At 40.3% G+C, this 21,916-nt stretch overlaps 1 protein-coding gene across 1 annotated transcript in view; it reads left to right on the top strand.

The window, feature by feature from the left end:
• Positions 1-6,803: 6,803 nt before the first annotated feature.
• The window catches only part of HCRTR2 (hypocretin receptor 2), a 30,962-nt gene continuing 15,849 nt past the window's right edge, over positions 6,804-21,916 (top strand). Inside the window, exons 1-3 of the mRNA XM_062571107.1 lie at positions 6,804-7,032; positions 19,903-20,081; positions 21,487-21,730. Of these exons, the coding sequence (XP_062427091.1) occupies positions 6,804-7,032; positions 19,903-20,081; positions 21,487-21,730 (652 nt within the window). The remainder of the gene's footprint in view (positions 7,033-19,902; positions 20,082-21,486; positions 21,731-21,916) is intronic.

Genomic DNA, 21,916 nt, shown 5'->3' with positions numbered 1-21,916 from the left:
TGGGCTAGAGAGAGTACAAGATGTCTGCATATGGTTGAGAAAATGGCGTAGAGAAGAACAGAGGAAATTAGGAAGAGCAGAGGAAATTGGGAAATGTGGAACTTTAAGAATAAATGGACTTTTTACAGGAGAGAAATAGTCCACTCAAAGAAAATTAAATCCATTAATGATACTAAAAATCAAAATAGTTTTAGGAAAATTTTAAAACTAATGATCTGAAAGCCAGCATGTTGAAAAGTACACAATTTTAGATGATTCATTCTCTGGTGATGAAGTTTTGTACTCTGTACTCAGATGAAGCAGAGAGCAAAAGTCAGCAAAATTCAAACAAGTGACAGCAAAAAAAAGACTAAATGAATAGAGTCTCATTTAACACATCATCCAAACACAAAAGGCAAGATCGTATATGAATGCTCCTATGCAAAGTCTGGAAATCTAAAATACAAGATAGATAACCTGAAATGACTGTTTTAAGTGAGGATTTGGACAGACAGGCAACTCAGAAGTAAGGAAGATATTTGGTGGAACTTAGTAAGTATGTCTACAATAGGAAGTCAGGACCATGGCACAGGCTCAAACCTCTCAAGCAATTCCCTGGCACAGTTCAGAGGCTGGCTTTGCCTGGAGATCATTCCAATCTGGCAGCCAGCACATGATCAGGACATTCTGACGAAAGGAAGGAAAAGAGTTTAAGTTGCGTAGACATAAACCATGTCATACTTGGCTTATTTCATAGCCAGCAATTCCTATGTACAAGTGGCGTAGGAAGATCTGCCAGTCTGCCAGTTTTTGTCATTTCAGAGAAAATACATAGCCCTAAAAGATTTCCAAGACCAGTTTATACTTACAACAAGTACTAAAGGCGTTAAAACACTGAATTATTAGACTAATAACTATTACATGTAACTTCTAGTCAAAAACAGTACAGGAGCAGGGAAAAGTATCAAACATGTAGCCAGACTTTTAAACAGCCCCCAAAAGAATTTGAAAGTATTGATAAAGACTGGTAAGTTTGTATCTTATATTTTACAAACTGATATAATAGTAGACATGTGAATTCATGTAACAGAAAAATATCAAAATACATAAACACTTATTAACCATACTAAGAATGGTTTGCCTCAGGAAGCAGCACACTTGGTGACCACACAAAGATGGAAAGCTGTAATGACAAAAAGTATCACTGCGAACTTGTCTTACCTTCATATTGTTTTCTAAACATCTATTCCTGGCCACTGTCAGAGATATAACAGAGATTAGAGGGATCTTTGACCCCATCTTGTATGGTCTGCTTTTACGGGGGACTAGAGAACAAAGTAAGAAATAGTCTGATGAAAACACAAGGAAAACCCAGTATTTTTGGTCTGATCTAATGTCAGTAGGTCAGTGAACTTGAATGCAGAAAATACAGATCCTAGCCTTGACTGTCATTTTATCTTCTGTATGACTGAAAGTGACATGTCACTTTAAACCACCTTTGTGACTGTTCGGCTTCCCACTCTTAGTCTGTCTTCTCTACTTCAGGTGTAAATTTTGCAGAGTAAAGATTACCCCTTGACACGTTTTAAATACCCAGAGCCCAATCGCTATTATTTTCTATAAATAATACATTTTTTTCCCGGAGCACCAGATAGATGTTGTGGCAAGTTCACCTGAAAGGCATTGATTTCCTTTAAAATAACTAAATATTTTATCAAAAAGGTCCTTCCTTCTAGTTATTCCTAAATAGTCGAGAATATAAGCATAATGTGAAGAAGTATTTCTTTTTTGCTTTTTTGAACTTGCTGACTGATATTTTCATTAGATGTGTATTATCCTATGAGAAAGAGTAGAAAGCAATCCCTGTTTTGGCTTCTGCCTACAGTTCAGAGACATTTTTGGGAAAGGTATACTTTGTATACCTTTGTAATTTGTTATATCAGGTTACAACTGTGCCCTGATCATTAATAATTTGTTTGCTTTTAAATCTGTACAGACTTGATGGACGAGTGCATATTGCAAATGGAATTGCCATTTTTTTCTGAACTACTTTTAGTACTTAAAGGTTAATTAGCAAATGGCCCAGGAAATGGATGGAGAAGCAATGTGCTTGCACTGATTTTTCTTTCTTTCTTTCTTTCTTTTCCTTTTTCTGTTTCTCTTTCTCTTTTCCTTTTTTTTTTTTTTTTTTTTAATAAGAATTGTACCTAGTTGGACAGGAAAGTGGTAAGGATTTTTGTTGGTAACTGAACAATAAAATTTTCACCAAAACTCAGATTCTTATATGATTTTTAGATCATCTGCATTTGTGCAATTATGGAATGCATCATTTCAATTTGTATTACAGCAAAGTAACCCTAGTGACATGAATGAAGTTGCTTCTAATTTACAGCAGTGTGAATGAGACTAGAATCAGACCTTTTCACTTAAAATACATCAGTGGATATTGATGATGGTGATGTCAATGATTTAACCAACTGCTGATCTTTTCTTATTTGATCACTATAGTATTAGAGCAACTCACCCTGGCTGTGCCTCATTTTAATGGCATTAGAGAACAAATAAATCAATACAAAATAGCCAATATTCTTGATAAATTTGTGTAACAGTGCCTTAGCAAGCTCATTGGAATTTTTAAAACACGATCCTGCTGAACGAGACCCTGCTTTCTGTATACAAAGAGAAAAATGCCTGAAGTTGGCTAAACAAGATTAACTGATGGATATTTCTTGCATCATCAGTGGTTCCAAAAATTCAGTAGCATGTCTGAGTAATATATATCGTATTAAAACTTACAGTTTATTACTAAATTAATACCAAGACAAAAGAGAGCTCAAAGGAAAGATGTTGCTGCAAGTATGTTGTCTGATGGACCATAGTTATGTTCAGTTATAAGGTTTGATGATTGTTCATTCTTTTCATAAACTATATAGCATTCATTTTCTTTTGTGACTCCTTACACCTTGGTGGCTGGTAGTTCCATTTTCCAAAATTCCTTTCCCTATGGAATTTTACGGTTGTAGAGATTTCTAAACCTGCCTTTTTTCTCAGTCTTTCTCTTCTGCTCTTAGCTGCTCTCTTCTTATTTAATTAATATCTTCTCTTCTTCACAATTTATTTAGCTGATAACAGCCCAACTGCTTTGCAGGAGCTCCTTAGTGCTGCTGCCAGAGAAGCAGCAGATCCACCTTGACATACTACTATGGGAGGAAAGAGACCAGAGGAGCTTCACAGCCAGAATGTGGGACATCACTGAGCAGGATGGATCCAGCAAATAAACAAGAAGGTTGTTTTATTGTTGAGCCATGATGTGGCATATTGCATAATAAAAAGGGCGCAGAGAAAAGTTAGTTAAAGGAAGATGAGAAAGATCGGCATATTCACACAATTCATCTTTACTGTCAATATAGCAGTGTATTTCTCCTCTGCAGCCGTATGCGGTTTGCTTCCCAAGAATGGAAGCACTTGCTAAAATGTCCAGCAAAGGTTAAACATTAACCCTCAGGCTCATCTGCCTTTTTAACCAAAGTTTTCAAATTTTAAAACTTGTTCTACTGTGAGAAAGGCTCTTAATTTAATATGCTATTAGATTAGTATGGAACTGATCCTCTGAATCAAATAGATTTTAAAATGAAAGGGTTAGTCACTAACATGTGAAGAAATGTGGCCTATTTGTGTGATTAATACAAATTTAAGTCTGCAGCAGAATGATTATTATGGAGGGGAAAATGTGCTTGACAAAGCAATAAAATTTGGATGCTGAAATAGAATTGGTTTGTTCTCTATGAATGCCATTTCCTTTGAGCTATCAGATGGAATAAAGCATAAAATTGTGTTTGATTTATATTTGCATGGTCTAATATCATATAACAAGTGGCATTAAAAGCCACAAGACACCTCTTCCAGAGCAGATAATTTCATTTCAATATTTTGGGATTAGTGGTGGAAATTTATGAATTAGAAAAGGTATTAATGTATGTGAATCTTTTAGCTAAATAAAGTATGAGACATTACTCTCTTGAGGTAAAAAGGTTAATAGATATAACCTTGAATTTATACTTCTTTTAAATGCTGAGTAGCCAATATATTCTTTGTTTTATAAATTCGTAAAACCACATTAAACGGGTTTTTGAACTGAAAAAAAAACACTTAACAAAGTAAGAGTTATATAATTTTGAACATTTACTGTTTGCTTGCATATGAAAGGGACAAATTTAAATTGCATTAATTTTGGTGCAAATATAATTATATACATATGAATATATTTATTTTTTAAAAAAGATAAGTTAGCATTAAAATTCATCACGTGAATCTATTTTGCTAATAAACTTTCAGAGACTGGAAAGGTAGGAGGGAATGCTGTAATCACCTAGTCTAACGTCTTGTGTATTGCAGGTCATACGACTTTTCTGAACTAATTTCCATTTGAACTAGCACTTATCTTTTAGAAAGGCATCCAATCTTGATTTTAAAATGTACCTCTGTAGTGACTCACGTTGATAAGCATTTGCTCAGTAGTGGATTGTTGTGCATGTTGCAGATTTTAGCTCATTAGTCAAGTTTCCCTTATACTTCTGTATACCTTAATCTACCTTCACAGCTATACAGCTGTAAGTATCCATAGCATGAAGGATCATATTAACCTTTTTGAGTACAGATTCATGATGGGAGGTTGTGTTTAGCTAATTCTTCCTGATCTTTGCAATATCTGCCATCTTCTTCACTGGATGCTGAGTGAAATAGAACCAAGAGTTGACCTGCTTGAGACGAGTAGAAATGCACAAGCTCAGTGATCATTCTTCACTTACCATTTCATTCTGGGACCCGTTATTTAGCTAGGTTTTAATCTTTGTAATGTGTGCCCTATTGATTCCTTATCACATCCTGTCTCCTTAATCAGAATGTGCTGTACCAATTAAAGCAAATGTCTTACAGCAGTCTAGGAATCTAAATTTATGCAGTTGCCTTTATCAATCAAATTTGTAATCTTGCTGAAAAATAATGAGCTGTAAGATCTGTTTTTCATAAACGATGTTGATTCTTACAATCTGTATTTCTTTAATTCAGTTCCTTATTGTTGGCGAGGGAGAAGGATACACTCCTTCACCCCTGGCACTCTATGTTAAAAAAAGGTATCATCTGTTTCAGAGTTTATGGCAACTTGAAAACAAATACTGAAGTCATGGAAAAACATTATAAGATGTGAAACAAGCTGGAGTACAGTGTGATATTTGTTACTGACCTCCAGTTCTGGCCTCCAGAACATGACAACAGTCATGTTCTATGTTGCTCACCGTTAGTGAAGATCATGGCCTGCTCCTTGAAGATCTATTTCTATTGTGTGCCAAATACACTTACATTTCTGCGTTCTCAGGAGATCATAAATACCTTCCAACAGAGTCTTAGATGTTTTCATTGTATGTAGAGTGTCTAGTCTTTATTTATAAGGTTTGCAAAGTCTACATTTCTAATCTATGCAAGATAGGTGCTGATCCTGCCTTTGTATCTGAGCATATCTCACTCTTTAATGTATTTATCCTAAAAAGTCCTCTCAGCTTCCCTGTGAAATACAAAAGAGATTTTTTTTTTATTTATTTTACTGAGAGGGAACTAAAGCAAAGAGAGCAGATCTACAGAAATAGGTGCTCACTGGCAACAACAGGTATGCATATGCTGTGTTGGACTTTGCAGTCAACAGAGCAGACTGCATGCCTATAAAGAATGATTGAGTACTGTCTAGAGCTATGCACTGGAGTGTTTTCTGAATTTCTGCCTCCCTGTGATGCTTACATGTTGGAATTAGAGTAACACAATAGTTCCTTCATTCTTGTGGAGATGCAGACCCTACGCATAAATTACTTTACTTAACTGGCTTGTCTGAGCCAGGTGTGTTATTCCACAGTGGAAGTGGTGCTTATACCCTGCTCATTAAATTATTCAGCTAGGAAGTGAGAAACCTAACAAATTACCTGGATAGCGGGGCAGGGGGGAGAGTGGTTTTTTTCAGCCAGCAGGGACAAGTCCAGATACCCTGTCCCTTCATTTTCAGGAATTGTATGCTGGGCAAAATAAGAAAACAGTGCAGGAAGCAACGCCCAGGCGCCAGCAGCCCTATCACGCTGCTCAAGCAGCAGCCGGCTTCTGGGCTGTGTTCAGAGGCTCTCCGCCGGTCAGCGCGGCGGCGAAGAGGCGTGTGGCGGGGAGCTGCTCTCCCGAGGCCCACGCTGCGTGGCCGGGGCACCCTCAGCGCCCACGCCACGACGCTACACGCCAGACTGAAGCCTGCAGGGAGCTCTCGTGGTACCAGAACCCAACAAGGTCACACGCTCGTCTCCTCAGCGCCTTTTTGATCCCCCCCACCCCCCCACACACGGGGGTTTCATTCAGCGGGCCGCACAGCGGGCAGAAGTTTCTGAGGGAGCCCTGAGGAGAGGGGCTCAGGAGCTGCCTTCACCCGGCAGCCCCCCACGCTGCGCGCACCCTCGTGCCGTTGACGCGCGTGTCCTGATCCGCGTCCTTTCGCACGGGGGGCTGCGGGCGAGCAGCCGGCGGACGCAGCCGGCGAGGGCCGGGGGCAGCGCTGCGGGGCGGTGCCGTGAAGCCTTCCCGGGGCGGGGGTGAGGGGGAGCCGGGTCCCGCCGCCCGCGCCCGCGGAGCGCCGCCTCGCCCCGCATTGGCTCCCCCCGCGCCCGCGTCACTTCGCGGCCGTCTCCCCGCACGCCGCCGCGCGCCGGCGGCAGCGGCAGCGCCGCGCCTCCATGGAGGGGCTGGGGAGCGCGCTGGAGCGCTGAGCGGCTCCGCTCCGAGCCGGAGCGCCGCCAGGGATGTGCGGCTCCAGCCCGGAGGACGACCCCCCGCCCTGCAGGAACTGGTCATCCTCCCCCGGGCTCAACGACACGCGGGAGGCTCTTCTAGCCCCCTCCACCGACTACGACGACGAGGAGTTCCTGCGGTACCTCTGGAAGGAGTATCTGCACCCCAAGGAGTACGAATGGGCGCTGATCGCCGGCTACATCGTCGTGTTCATCGTGGCGCTCGTCGGGAACGTCCTGGGTGAGTCTCGCGCCGCAAAGTTGCCGGGCGACCTGCCGGGCGGCTTTGCTCGGCCGCGAGAAGCGGGGCGGCTTTCTCCCCCCACCCCCCGCCAACACCGCAAAAGTTAGGCGGAGGCGAAGGGCCCTCGGCGCGGGACAGCTCGGCCGGGAATCGCCCCCGCTCGCCGGCAGCGCGCGGGGCGGCGGTGCCGTTCGGGGCCGGCGTCGAGCCCCGCGCCGCCGCCGCCGCCGCCGCCGCCGCCGGGCTCCCGCCCCTGTCCGCGGGCCGCGGTGCTGAAACCTCCCGCCCGCCCGCCCGGCCCGCGGCGCAGGCGGCCGCGCCTGGCGGCGAGCCCCTGCCGCCCGGGGGCTGCTGCCCCCTGCCCGCCCAGCGCGAGCGCCAGCAATGTAAACATACATGTTTTCTGCATGTCGCATGACAGGTGGGGGAAGAAGGGCTGGCGGCGCCCCGGGCCGCCAGGCGGAGGGCGGCCGCGCCCGCCCCGGGGGCCGCCAGCCGGGAGAGCGCCGAGCCCGGCACGGGCCGCGCCCCGCGGCGGCCCCGCGGCCGGGGCGCCACGGCCCCGCGGGGCAGCAGGGCGCCGGCGCCCTCCTCGCCGCTCATTCAGGCGAGCGAGGGGAGGCGGCGCCTCGCAGCCCGCCTCCCGCCCGCGCCCGCCCCGCTCCCATTCAGCCGTGAAGGAGCCGGCGGGCGGCGGGAGCGGCCGCGCGGCAGGAGGGCGGCGGGGGAGGGGCAGCCGCGGCCGGGCGCGCGGGCAGCGGTTGGGGCGGGGCGGGCGGCGGTTGGGGCGGGGCGGGCGGCGGTTGGGGCGCGCGGGGGTGCGTGGGGAGGCGAGGGGGCGCCTGCCCGCGCTCACTGGGCCGTGCGCGGGCTGCCCCGGGCGGGTCGTTCTCGCTCGGTGAACGAAAGTTGGCAGCTGAGGGCGGAGAGGGGCGGCCAGCGGGAAGGTGGGGAGGGCGGGGAGCGGGGGCGACGGCGGGAAGAGGGGGGGGTGTTCACGGGAAGCCGCGGCGGCGGGGCGGCGGGCGGCGTCGCCGGGCCGGCGGGCGGCGTCGGCTCTTTGCGAGCCGGCACCGGAGCCGGCACCGCCCGCTGCCGCCCTCCGCCTTGCTCCCGGCGCTCCTCCAGCGCTACGGCTCCGCTGAGCGGGCACGCTAGCCCGGAGGGGAGGCTGAGCTCCCGTGTGTAGCTCCGGTTGTTTTTACCGGATTGTAAGAAAATGCGGACAGCGGACACCGGCGTGCCCCGTGCCAGCGTGATTGCTGCTGCAAGGCGGTGTAGGCAACGCGCACGCACACGCACACTCCCGAGGGGTTAGCATCCTGACCGACTCTTTCCTATTACTGCAGACATGTCCATTTTATTTTGCTGGTACTCGGATCAGCTGAGAATACGTTAGTCTTAATAAACCCTGTATTTATGAATGAACATGCATGCTGTGTGACCGCCAGGGAGCTGATTACGCCATGAGAATCCACTTATCACGGCCATTTGCATTTTTTTTATTTACATCAATGATATTTTCATGAGAAGAGTGGCGCGCTAGCGTACGGAACTCTGCCGTAAGGGTCTTTCATTCATGGTTTTAGAAAGGATTTATGTATGAGAGGGGTGTCGTCATCTGCAAGCTTTGTAGGCTTCTCTACCTAAGCTGCGAAGGAGAGTGAAGTCACAGGCAAAATTTTGGAAGTCTTTTTTTCTTTTAAAGGACTGATACTGCTATTTTGTTTCTGTAATGGTGTGCTAACTGCTGATAAATACCAGATATGCACGAAACCCGTGTGTCGTTAGCGAAAGAGGTTACGTTATTCAGAAGCCTGAACATCTGTTTACCCCCTCCATTGCTCAGTAGTGAGCTTGATAGACAGTACTAATAACCTTCCTAAAGAGGATGTACTTTAAATTAAAAAGAAAACTGTCTTTCATTCTGATTCTGAGCAAGGACTGTTTTTGGAGGGCTTTTTAGGATCTGTCTTTACCTGTTTACCTCCACTCATTCTGTAAACAGGCTGTCCTCTAGGCTTTAAAGACTCAAGGTCAAATCTTCCAGCTGTAGGACCTCTCAGCCTGTTTGCACTCTCTTCCCTGTGAAAGACACGAGAAGAAGCAGTTTCCTCCCTTTGCACTTGCAAACAGAGCCGATGTTGGTGCCGATGTGGAAATGTTCCTCCTGACATTTGCGTATATTATCTTTTTGTTTGGGATGGAAGGTGGCATTTGGCTGTCTTTTGCTGCTGCTTCTGCCAAAGTTGTCTGCCGTTTAAAGTGCCTTTGTGGGTTACCTCAACCTCACGCACGCGAAATGCTGCTTCTGTTTACAGGCAAGAAGCTGTTGGTGGGGTCTACAGGTGCAGGTGCTTGTTAGCAGAACACTGTCTCATCTTTATGTAAGAAATCTCATAATACACTGATTGCAGGCTCGTATGAATTTGGGGAGAGGAATGGATGTGGTGTATGCTCTTTTTCCAAATACTTTTTTGAAACTTTCCTTGTTTATTTGGCTACTGATATCTGCTGTAAAGCAATACACACTCTGAAGTTTTCCAGGAGCAAATTATTCCTATTTTAAAAATCCATATTCCAGGTTAATCTGTAATTTACTCATGGACCACTGCCTTGAAAGCAAGGCAGAAGTGGTTCTAATGAGAGTTTCGGTGGTTTATAGTGTCATTCCTAGTGATGCAATGCGTTCCTCTGCTTATGTCTGATCAGTGTTACTGGACTTGTGAGGCATGAGAAGCCAATGCTTTGGTTCTGTTTCATGCATGTCCTATCTGGATAGCACTTAAGAAACCAGGGAAAACCTTTCCCCTCCCTAGGCTGATCTGCAAAATGATATATCTTCCTCTCATTTTCAATAGCACATTTGTAGGGAATGAGGAAATTCATTGTGTCCCCTCAGTAACATATGTACAAGTGGAAGGCACAGCATATTCCTCAGACATTGGCAATACACTGAATTAAAATATTCTGACAGTTAATTAACAACCAAAGGTAAAATCAGAAGCTTGAACTTTGATTGACACCTACTGGGCTTTTGGCTGAGCTGCACTGCAGGAATTCTCCCTACTAATAGTAGCATATAACAAGGTCTGCATTGCCATTTAGCTTTCAATTTAATTAGGAGGATTGACGTGCACTGTCCAAACTGCTGCAAAACAAGCTAAAACCATCAGCAAGTCCCTGCATTTGAACGCAAGTCTGATTATGTCACTGATTCTCATGTGTGCCCACATTGGCTGCCCACCAGAGATTTCGTCTGGAGCCACTGAAAAGAAACATGCCCTTATTACATAGTTGCTTTTCGACTTTCAGCGCAAAAGCTCAAGCCACAGCATTTTTTTCCCTAAGAATTACTGTCTGAGGTTTTAAGCCATAGTTATACTAATATTCAGAGAATGGGAATCCTAGTTGATAACATCAGCATGTGCTGTCTCCATGTCCTATTTCATTTTCAGTTAGTCACTGAAGCAGAATAGGTATTGAGGGTAAGGACTTCCTAGTTTGCACTCAAGATCAAAAGTGTGCAAAATCTCTGCCACAGCCCAGGAATGGACCTCTTGCAACTACTTAGCAAAGGTAGTGCAAAACAGGACTTTTAAACTGGGTGTGTAAGCTGAATAATTGTCTGTTTCTTCTTTATTTGAAAATGTTTAAAAATAGAATAACAGTAAATTGAAGTAAGAAAAGTATTTTTAGGATGCATGGAGGTCTCTAGTCACTAGACATGATAATTTCACTTTAACTAGTTGCAACAGTTAAAAACTGGAATAAGACCTTAAGGGATGAATAGTCAATGACCAACTCCATGCATTTAACTCTGTTTATACAGGTAAAGAATGTGAATGGTTCTTCTTTAAGTTGTTCATTAGAGTAGGTCAGATTTTTTTTGATGAAATGCTTTCCCGCAGGAAGCACTCATCACTTGATTTCACCAAAGACCCAGCACAAAGCAAGGCAGCGTCCTGATTTCCTGCTGGCTGGCCTGCTGGGCCTCTTGGCAGTGCTCTTTGGAGCAGGGAAGAGCTGAGCCCCCAAGGACACACGAGCTGCCAACTCCCAGCTTGACACTTGACATTGCTGCCTTCCAAGGCTTGGGGATTATGCAGAGCGTTAGAGATTTCTCAGAGATTTTCTTTACTCACAGAATTTGGAAAGAAAAGGAAGTATCACCAACTCAGAATGAATCTAAGTTCCATTGACAGAGAATTAGTCTTTTCCAGATAGGTATATTATCTATAATCTATTTTATAGTAACTCCTAGTATCATGTTATGCTGAGATCTGTACAGAATCCAATAGCAGTTCTTTCCGCAGAGTTCCAGAGGATTTGTTTGCTATTTGCTGTAGTCTGATTTTAGGCCTGCTTTCTTCTTGAGTGTAGAAGAAAGGTTTTGCTTATGATTACATTTAACACCTAAGTTCAAATCAGTGTCTATCAAAAGGCAACTATAATCTCTCAAGTCTTTCTCTGATAGGATTTTAAAGATATTTGGTGAATTACTGAGGTCTATGTATACATGCAAATGTTGTTAGAATAAGATGATTCATATGTTCTTTTAAATGATGCCATGATCTTCATGAATTCTACCTGATGGGTATAGGTGAGGCATATTTCATTTCATTGCATTTTAAGTTATTTCTTTTCATTTTGTCCAGATTATTTAGGGAATCTGGCATTGAAAGGACTTTAGATCTGTAATACCATCATGAGAGTCACATTTATCTCTTAGGTGGAGAGTAACTGGGATTGCTTAGTTGTATTTTAAAAGATAACTCATAGAAAATGATATGGTACTGATATCGTTTCATCTACCTATGATATAGAATGTTTGAGTTCCATTTATGTAAGATATGGATACCTCAACTGAGGTATATTGATGTTTGCATCAATAGGATTTCTAACAGGAAATAGCCATGCACATCCTCGTGAGATACATCAAGAGTAGAAATATATTAAAAGGTGAAGCTGATTTAAAATTATGTCTATTTCTCCACAGATTTTCACATCCAGATGCTTAACTCTAGTTCCACTGCATAATCCTTCTGACTAGACAGTCCAGAGGGGACACAGCTCTGTTTTCCATTAGCCTCCCTTATGTTGAAAGGCGATTCTATGAGGTATGAATAGTGGAGTCCTACTGAACCTGACTCCAAAAAAGGGCAAAAGGGCAGGAACCAATGGGACTGAAGGGACTGAAGGAAGGTGAGCTCTGAAAGGTCACCTGACAACTTGAATGTTAGTACAAATTTTGTTGATTTTTGTTTCAATTCTTCTGAAAGAAATGACAGTTACATCTGACTGGAGGCTGCCTTTATAGCTGGGCAGAACTGAGGAAAAGAGCCTGAGCTTAAATGAAGCTCCTAAGTAAATAAGAGACCCCTTCACAGCTCTCGCAGATGTCTCCCAAAGCTGTTTTCCCAGCAGTCTAACCCCAGCTTACATGGCTGCACTGTATTAGAGCTGCCCTTGGGCTCAGGTGGCCAAAATCCTGGCTAGAGGAAAGGGCCAAGTGGTGCACGTGGCCCTGACAAAGCTGTCCTCTGCCTTCTGGTTCTCAGAACAAACTTTATGGGTTTTAGCCCAGTTTTGGGAATACAATATTAGCAATGTGGATTTATGATGTAGCTTAAGATATTGTATTTTGTGCAAGATATTTACTGTAGCATTCTACTGGCGTAGTGAATTGTATTTTCTTTGAATAGTCCAAAGAAAAGGAATTCTTATATCTATATTAGAAATAAACATGAAAGGATATTTCCTAATGTAGCTCTTTTTAATGGTGACTGATGGATGCATTTTGAAGCACAAAGTTTCAAAATTGCACAGCATTTCAGTAAGAAAGCTCACCTTGATTTTGATGAGCCCCTCAGATTTTAATTTGAATCATAGTGAAGTGTGAAATCTTTTCATTGTAGAATCATGCAATATGACAGCTATATTTAGGGTCCTTACATCTCTAACATTAAGTGTATGCCAGGATTTTGTAGGCTTTTTATTGTTATTACAAATAGACAAATAAGTACTTCAGATGTGATCATTAAATCGTTCAGTATAACCAGCTCTGCAGACATGACTAGCAATGTCAATTCATAATTGTAATGATTTGTGTGTGTGTGTGTGCGCGCGTATGAGTGGATGGAAAATTTGCTATGTTGATTATAGTTAGCTCAAGAAACTGTGTGATGGTGCCTCTCAGTTCCTCCAGAGATGACCAAAACTGGGATTTTTGGCAGACTGTTTTTATTGCATAGCTGATCTTCTGGTAATAACTCCCATTCCCATTAGACTGTTAATTATCTGAGATTATGTAATGCAACTAAGTTAGAAAACGAACTGTGTGCCAATTATGTGATTGTGCTATTACTCTCAATTCTGCTTTGTAAAGATTAGCTTCCAGCAAGCATAATTTGGTTCTTGTGTTCTTCTCTACCACCATAGTAATGAGGCAGTACATAAAATACAGAAGTGGATAGAAGAACACAGAAATAACCAGCATGCCCCAAATCACAATTTCTTTTAAAGTACAGAGTGCAATAGAGTACTTGGTAGCTAGAAAGTAGGTCAGGAATTATATTGCTATATGCAGACTATTTATTACATACCTATTTTTATTTATGTATATTCTCTTTGTCTTTTGTGGGAGACAGTTCCTCATAAGTACATTTCAGTTTCCTCATAAGTACATTTCAGTTAGGCTGACAATCAATAAAATATTTTAAGATTTCATTTATTCAATGTTATTCAAATACATTTCCTACGATTCCAGTGTATTTCTAGAGTTTTACTAGAAAAAAGTGATAGATTCCCCCTGACATTGCCTTTTTTACCTATGATGCCTAGGGAGCATGGTCTAAGCATCTCTTCCTTTTGTCATGCTTCCATGATTTTGTTCAAATCTGTTGATGTGTTTCTAGTGTGTCTTGTGAAGAGGAACTATCACCTCACTGGCAGACTATGTGATTCCTTTGTATATGCAGCCAAGAATATTATCCATCTTTTCGGTTGTCACTTCACATATACAAGGACAGTTCTTATCTGCTGGGCATTATTACCAACTGTAGAATTTTTTCAATATATTTTTATTACAACAAACATTATATAAAAATGCATTCTCTTTGTGTCACTATTTCTATTAGTTTTTCAACCTTAACCTGATTTTATGTTAGATTTGCTTATTTTCTAGATAAGATTAGTTATGTAAAAATGAAGTAATATGTGAATTTGGAAGTTAACAGTGGGTACGAGATTGACAGCCTAGGAAACAGATATCCTCTTCCTCTTCACAGAAGCAGTCTTTGTGTTTTAGATTTTTTGTTCTTGCTGCTGGTCCCCAAAACCCATAATTAAATATCCTCTGCAATTTAGTTAAAATGCTTCTTACCCCTTAATCAAGATCATCATCAAAATTATTGAAAGACTCACAAAGCTTATCTAAAACATATAAAGTAAGCTTAGACTTAGGCACCTAAATTTTGAACTCCTAAATTAAAGCAGCAAGTTTCTCAATCAGGAGTAGATCATACTACTGACAGTAGTTTCAGGCATAGCATTTTCTCTTTCTAACATTCATTCAGTAGTTGAGCAGAGGCTGTAGCACACTAAAATCCCATTTGGTTGCTTATCTACTCAGCTGTTCTTTCAGTGTGATTTTATTGCTACACACTGCACCATCAAGACCTTGATTCACAGTGGATAATGTCATCACACAAAAAAAACAAAAGGGAAATACCATGCAAAGAACTAACTGCTTGGCTGGAGGCTGAGGAGGGAAGGAAGGAAGAGGGGACAGTGTATAACCCAAATCTATTAAACACCTATTTCTTAACACTATTGATTATAAATCATCACAAAGAAGTAAAATTCTTTGGAAGTTTTCTGTCTGATGCATTTGAAGATGTTAGTCAGTGCTTATAACCACAGAATTAATTCCATATGACTCCTATGTACCAATATTATGATATTTTAGAAAATCATTTGTGATATTAAATTAGTGAAGTAAAAGTAAGTCATCAAAGATGGTTATGATAGAGAAAGAAAATAGTTCTTTGTTTATATGCCCTTGAGATTTAACATTCTTATTCACCAAAAAATGAAATAAGAGGTGGTGTCATTCATTTATACGCAGAAATGCCAGGCATTGTTAATTATGGAAATTCTGTTTTTATTTGGACCTAGAAGTCCAACTGGAAGTTCACTCATTGAATAAGAGGTTGATGCGACTTCTGGAGTGCTAGAGAAATCATTTAGGGCTGACATGTAGAAAATAATTGACATCTGAGCCAACTATTTTCCAATGGAAGGACTAGCATAGTGTTTAATATGCCCAAGACAGCCTAAGTCTTCTAGGAGGCAATCAGCTGCATTTTATACCAGCTGGAGCATTTGTATTGTTTTCATATTCAGTTTCGGATACAGTGAATTATGCTAATTGAATAGATGGCATTACAGCCTCTAATTAAAATACCCCAGGATGCTAAACCAACAGGAAATAAATTTATACATGAACAATACCAATCTAAAACTTCACTATACAGTGATTTTTGAGACTTTTTTTTTTCTTCAGGAATATAATGAGGTACCTGAAGCTTTCTTGATGGCCTTCATGTAGTATATATCTTAAATTTTATCTCTGATTTGAATTTGTTGTGCTCAGTCCTTCGTGAGACTTGCTCATGAGACTTTTGGGGGGGGGCAATGACGAGCATTTGGAGGGGTGAGTTCTGAAATAAACTTCATTATAACAGAATTCTATTCACTGGGGAAAGCCACCACAAGTTTTTCCAAACAGAATCAGCCTGCAATTCAATCTAGTTTCCAAGCCTTCACTGACACTGTGTGGTAAAGGTAAGAATAGCAATTATTTTGCTTAAAGTTCCTCTCTTAATTCTGATAGAAGAAACTGAAGGCATCAGTGTGAGAAATTTCATTATGAGGAAGGAGTTATGAGAGTCTGATTATGTAGCCACTGGAAAACCAGATGCTTTTTGTGCAAACTGACCTGTTTTCACTTATAGGAAGGTTACTAACTGTAACTTAGAGCATTTTTATAAAATAAAAAGTAAAATACAGAAAATAATAAAATAAATTATGCAAGTAATTACATTCCAAAAGAGAGTTATAACAGTTTTGAAGGACTATACATAATAAAGGAACTTTTCTCAGATTCATTTCTCACATTTTTCTCTCACTTTTCTTTGAACTTCTGATCCTCTCTTCTGCCCATGTTAATATCATGTCTTCTGCTTTCTAATTCACACTTATAGCTGGGTGCATCAAAGGTCATGTAGAAGATTTGCATATAATGTTAAATCATGGTTTTATTCAGCGCTATTTTTACTAGTTCACAGATTTTCATTTGATGTCCAAAGAATTTTATTTAAGACACTATATTGTGCCCTAACTAAACAGACATCCTCTTAATTCTGTGGTGTCTTTCAGTTTTTTGGGGGAAGACTAATGCTGGCCTCATCTCCAGCTTTATAATTTTGGATTATTTTTTGGTAAAATCCAGTTCCAGCTGAGTATCTTTGCTATCTGTCTCTTCATTGCTTCTCTAAGCTCCGGCAAGAGCTACTGCTCTCTGCCGTTTCACTCAGGTTGGTAGATAGCATTTCATACTCTGAAACTTCCTGTGTTTAGCATATTTCTTTAGCCCTTCTATGGAAGCTGAGTGCCTCTACTTCCTTGCAGGACTGGCTGAAATGGAGATAGAAATGCAAATGTATATTAAAAGGAGTGAGAGAGTAGTAGAGAGAAGACAAAATCTCCCTGTTCTGATGCTTAACTAGTTATAATATATTCAATGGCATATTCAGACTGCTTTGTGCTCCCAGAAAAAGATTAGCTTTTGAACATAGGATGGAGACACTGTCTTGAAGATCTGTTAGATCATCGTATATGAATGAAACTGTTGTCCAGGACTGTTGAACAAGCTTAGCACTCTAGTAGACTCAGAAAGATATCAAGTCTGGAGAGGAATATATTGAACTAACTTTCTGTCATTTACATCAGTCTGTCCTATTCATAGCAAATCCTTATAGTTCTATTTATCCTAACATTTAAAGAAAACACCATATACTAGCGCAGGTTGAAAGCAGTACTTCAACCAGCAGAGGGCAATGAATTGGGGGGAAAAAAGACTGACTGTCATTTTTAAAATACTTTCTCTTCAGAGGATTTTGTAACAGCCTCTCTTGCATATACTCATTTTCTGTATACATTCATGCATCTATATTACTACTCCCTGAGTAGCAAGGGGAACAGTCTTTTATATTTCTCCGAGGAATAGCAGGCGCTGAAGTTCATCTAAATTCTGTCCTTGATAAGCAAGTGTGATATGTAAGTCTTAGTACAAAGCTGAGAATTCAGAAGTCCATGTTTCTTATTCTGGGCCTGATTTACTCAATGGCATTTGCTGACTTCTGTACTGTGCTTTGCTTTCCTCACATCTGAGACAAAAAATTTTCTTAGCTCCCTGTAAGGATTCATTTCCTCGTATTGATAGAAACCTTTGAATACAAATACATGCACTCAAATACATACATTTGGATACAGGCAAAATGTTATGAATTCATTTTTGGTACTGTTTGTGGCCAATGAGATTAATCTCACACCTGTTACTTTTTGTGGATTCTTTTTTAAACCAAAAATAATGTTTGCAACTATGTTCTTTCCACAAATACGGCAGCACAGAAATAACAATGGGCTTTGTCAAAGAGTATACATATCTACTTAAATCTGGTATATTTAGGCACTGACATCCTCTGCTGGGAAATAGGCACTTTTGTGAATCGGTTAGCAGTGTAGAACATGTAAGACTGTTGAAACTATAGCATAAGAACAAACCAGCTGAATCCTGAACCTTTAAAACAATATGTTATTTAACAGTTTCTTATTGTTAAAAAGTAGTAACTATAGAAAAACATGGACACTTGATAAAACTTTTGCCTAGGACAAGACAGGACCATACTTCTAATATGAAATAAATTCAAAGCAAAGAGAAATCCAGAAATAAAAACCAGAAGCATTAACATTATTGAAAGTGAAATGGCATTTCCAATTTTTTTCCAGAATTTCCTGATGTCAGCAAAATTCTAGAGAGGCAGCATATATTATCTCCCATGTTATATGCTACCTCATCACTACCTCAACTTATCATTAGTCACTGTTGTAAGTTATAATTGTAGTAGTCCCAAGCATCAAGTAAAAATGGCAAAGTCTTAAACAGTTATTTTGTAACTACCATATGATGCTATTCAAATAATTACTTCATTAGGTAACTTAAATCACCTAAATGATCAGTAAAGACAATTAATGTGACATTTCCTTTAAGCTTTGATTTAGAAACACTACCTTTCAGCTATCTGAAGCCACAGCTAAGAAGAACTGAAATTCTGTATCCACAAAGAACACAACAGAAGAAATGAAAAATGTAACAGTTTTTCTCCAAAAACAATCCAAGGACAGGAAAAGGCTTTGTAGGGACTATTTGACTTGAATTTACAGTGGCATGACAGATGTATATCAAAGATTAACTTTAAGCAAGCTATATTTTGAAGTCCTAGATTTTGCATCCCAGTCTGCACAGGTTACAAGAAAAGAGCAGCACCTATTTTGGCACAGAGGACTTTTAGATGAAACTTGGAAGCCTACATCATAAAAGGGTAGTTGATAAAATCGGCTTCTCTTAGAGAAAGTGGAGGCCACCTAGACCCTCTCTGCTTGCCCTAAATTATCCCTAAATGTCCAAACTTCCTTCATGAAGGAATGTGCCAGTCTTAGTTCCTACTAAAGCTTTAGGAAAGTCTTGAATCAATATTGTGCCAATTTGGGGGCAAGGCACTCTGGCAATTAAGTTGTGATCCAATTTGAGGAACATCCAGAAAACAGCAACAAGGATAAGTGCAACATTTCTGAAAATGATTATCAGTAAAAAGTGAAGATATTTGAAGTTTTATAGCCTGAAGAGATGACTGGGAAATGATGCGACAACAATCTTTACATATGTGACACATTGCCTAAAAGAAAAACTGTTCTTCATTGCCATCTATGTACAGAATATATACATATATATATATATGTATGTATATATCAGCAAAGGAGAAGTAGATTAAAAATACAAAAACTTAACATATTTAAGATAGGCATGAAATCTTCCTCAATAATAGACTTTAAAAAAAAGAACTTGCCAAAAATGGCTTATTGGTAGTCTTACTATAGTAGTGTTGGCCTAAAGACTTAAGCAACATAAGATCTGCGACAAGGTAAAGTAATATATTTTATTATATCAGCTGATAGCTGGAAGGTGAACATAAGCTTTCAGGTACACCATCCTTCTTAGGATCTAAAGAAGCACCTGATCTTAACAGATTACATATCTTACAGTCTGTCTTTTTTCAGCTATGTTCATTAGTTTAATAAGAGAATGGCTTAGCTCTAGCTGATTTTATTTTGGAAGGCCTCCTGAGTACCCTTCTATTCCGTTATCTTCTTAATATATCTAAGTTAAGCCTAGTGCTATATCCTGAAAGATTAATGAGACTTTGAATCTGGACATGAAGACAATTGTGTTAATAGTTACTGAAGTTAGTACTTGCAGTAAGATAGGAAGCCTTATATATCAGATTAATATTTCTCATGTTATGGTCTTTGGAGAACTATCTTTTTGTGTGTTGAGATTCTCTCTATGTACACCCTTGTTTCCACTCTAACACATAGCACATATATTTTTTACTCTAAACTACATATTCAAGTATTCTTTATTAAGCAAAAGACACATTTCCTTAATTCCACAATGCAATATGTTTTCCTGTTGAAGCATTACCTAGGTGATTCACTTCAACTAACCTTTCTTTCCAAATTCAGTTTGCATTGCAGTGTGGAAGAATCATCACATGCGGACAGTTACCAACTATTTCATAGTAAATCTCTCTCTGGCTGACATTCTGGTCACAATTACTTGTCTTCCAGCGACTTTAGTAGTGGACATCACAGAAACTTGGTTCTTTGGGCAGCCTCTCTGCAAAGTGATTCCCTACTTACAGGTATTGTATTACTGTGTTTGCACTTACATTACCACTGTTATGAAAAAGAACAAAAGAATATTACTAATCAAGAATATGTGATGAAAGTTTCTCTCTTCTGGAGTAGATAACCTCAGAACACCTGCACAGGACTAGAGGACTGTTTCACTTGTGAATTATTTTTCTGCTTAATAAATATTGTTCTTGATGCAACTGATTGGTAGACTTGGGCAATATACCTACTGGACCAATTGCCTGATGCTCTTTACTCTGTGAGATCATTTAATTAATTCAGAAAGGACACAAAGTAATAAAATGTACATAACTAGAATTACAGGCATTCATACTCTCCATATGTGGACGTGAAAGTCTATTAAGTACCCATTACAGAGGATCAGACCTTCTGAAGAACTCTGAACTGAGTTTATACATTCTTATATGGTTAGTGACTTACTGAGCATTATTTAGAAATAGTCAAAGTATCCTCGTGCACTGGGAGGTGATCACATTGTGTTCCTTAAGCAATTATTGCCACTGTTCATTCATTATCAGGGGCCGAAATTGTGAGAACATTTCCTTCAAAATGATTGGCACCTTCTCTATCAGGTTAGATTAACAAACTGGATATAAGAGAATGACAAGCTGTTTAGTCTTTCAGTCATTATAAATCAGAAGAATTCAGCAGAATTCTGAATATATCCAGCACATTTATTATTTTCAGTGGATACACTGTATGTTCAGGCTAAAGAGCCAGATTATCAAGGGGAATCGTTCTCCAGCAAGTATATACTGGATAGAATCAAAATCACAAACTTCTTTCAAAGCCTCCTTTCTAGTGGAAGAGAATCTGAAGAGAAAATGGAATGATTGCCTAATATACAAGTGAAAGAATAAAACCAAAGTCACAGATCACTTCCTATATTGAATAGGAGGGTAAAATGACTTAGTTTGCTGCAGGCTGAATGTTTTTTCTTGAGAATTTCCATTCTTCTTGTTAAAAATTGAAAAGCAAAATGATAATACTGGAATCTGAGTATAGCATAGGAAAACAAAAAAAAAGTATTCTACAAAGGAAAAGAAGGATCTAATTAGTGGTATTAAATTTTCAGATAATGTTTTTGTAAATTCTAAGTTGCATGATTGTATTCTTATAGCATCTGACCCTGCTACACCTCTTCAGCTTGGGTAGCACCTTGATTTGTGAACTGTCCTATTGATTCCAGCAGGACTGAAGCAGATGGGGCTATCACACAAAATAAATAGGAGATTTATACATTAGTTTGTAATTCTGTAAGGAGTGATTTTAAAGGAAGACTTTTTTTTCCTGGGAATAATGTCTATTTAGTACTGCAAATGGACAGGTGACTATATTGAAAATATATTTTTTAAAGCTGAGAAAGTTTATATATTATTGTCTTTTCTTTAGACAGTTTCAGTCTCTGTGTCTGTACTAACACTGAGCTGCATTGCTTTGGATCGATGGTATGCAATTTGTCACCCTTTGATGTTCAAAAGCACAGCCAAGCGGGCAAGGAATAGCATTATAATTATCTGGATTGTGTCCTGCATTATAATGATTCCTCAGGCTATTGTTATGGAGTGCAGCAGTGTGTTCCCAGGACTAGCCAATAAAACCACCTTATTCACAGTGTGTGATGAGCACTGGGGAGGTGAGTGTAACATTGACCATTAACACTGAATTTGTACTGCTGTTATGTAATAAATATATCAGGATATATTAAAAAGAAATCAGGTCGTATAAGCATATCATAAAGTCTTCTTAATTATATAATCTTTCCTAGAACTACTGCTTTTCAAATACTTTGAAATTATATTTTCTTTTGTATTGCTAAAAG

The sequence above is a fragment of the Rhea pennata genome, chromosome 3 (assembly GCF_028389875.1).
Source record: "Rhea pennata isolate bPtePen1 chromosome 3, bPtePen1.pri, whole genome shotgun sequence".
NCBI lineage: Eukaryota > Metazoa > Chordata > Aves > Rheiformes > Rheidae > Rhea > Rhea pennata.
Note: the sequence above shows the minus strand (reverse complement) of the source record. Positions and strands in the feature narration are given on the sequence as shown.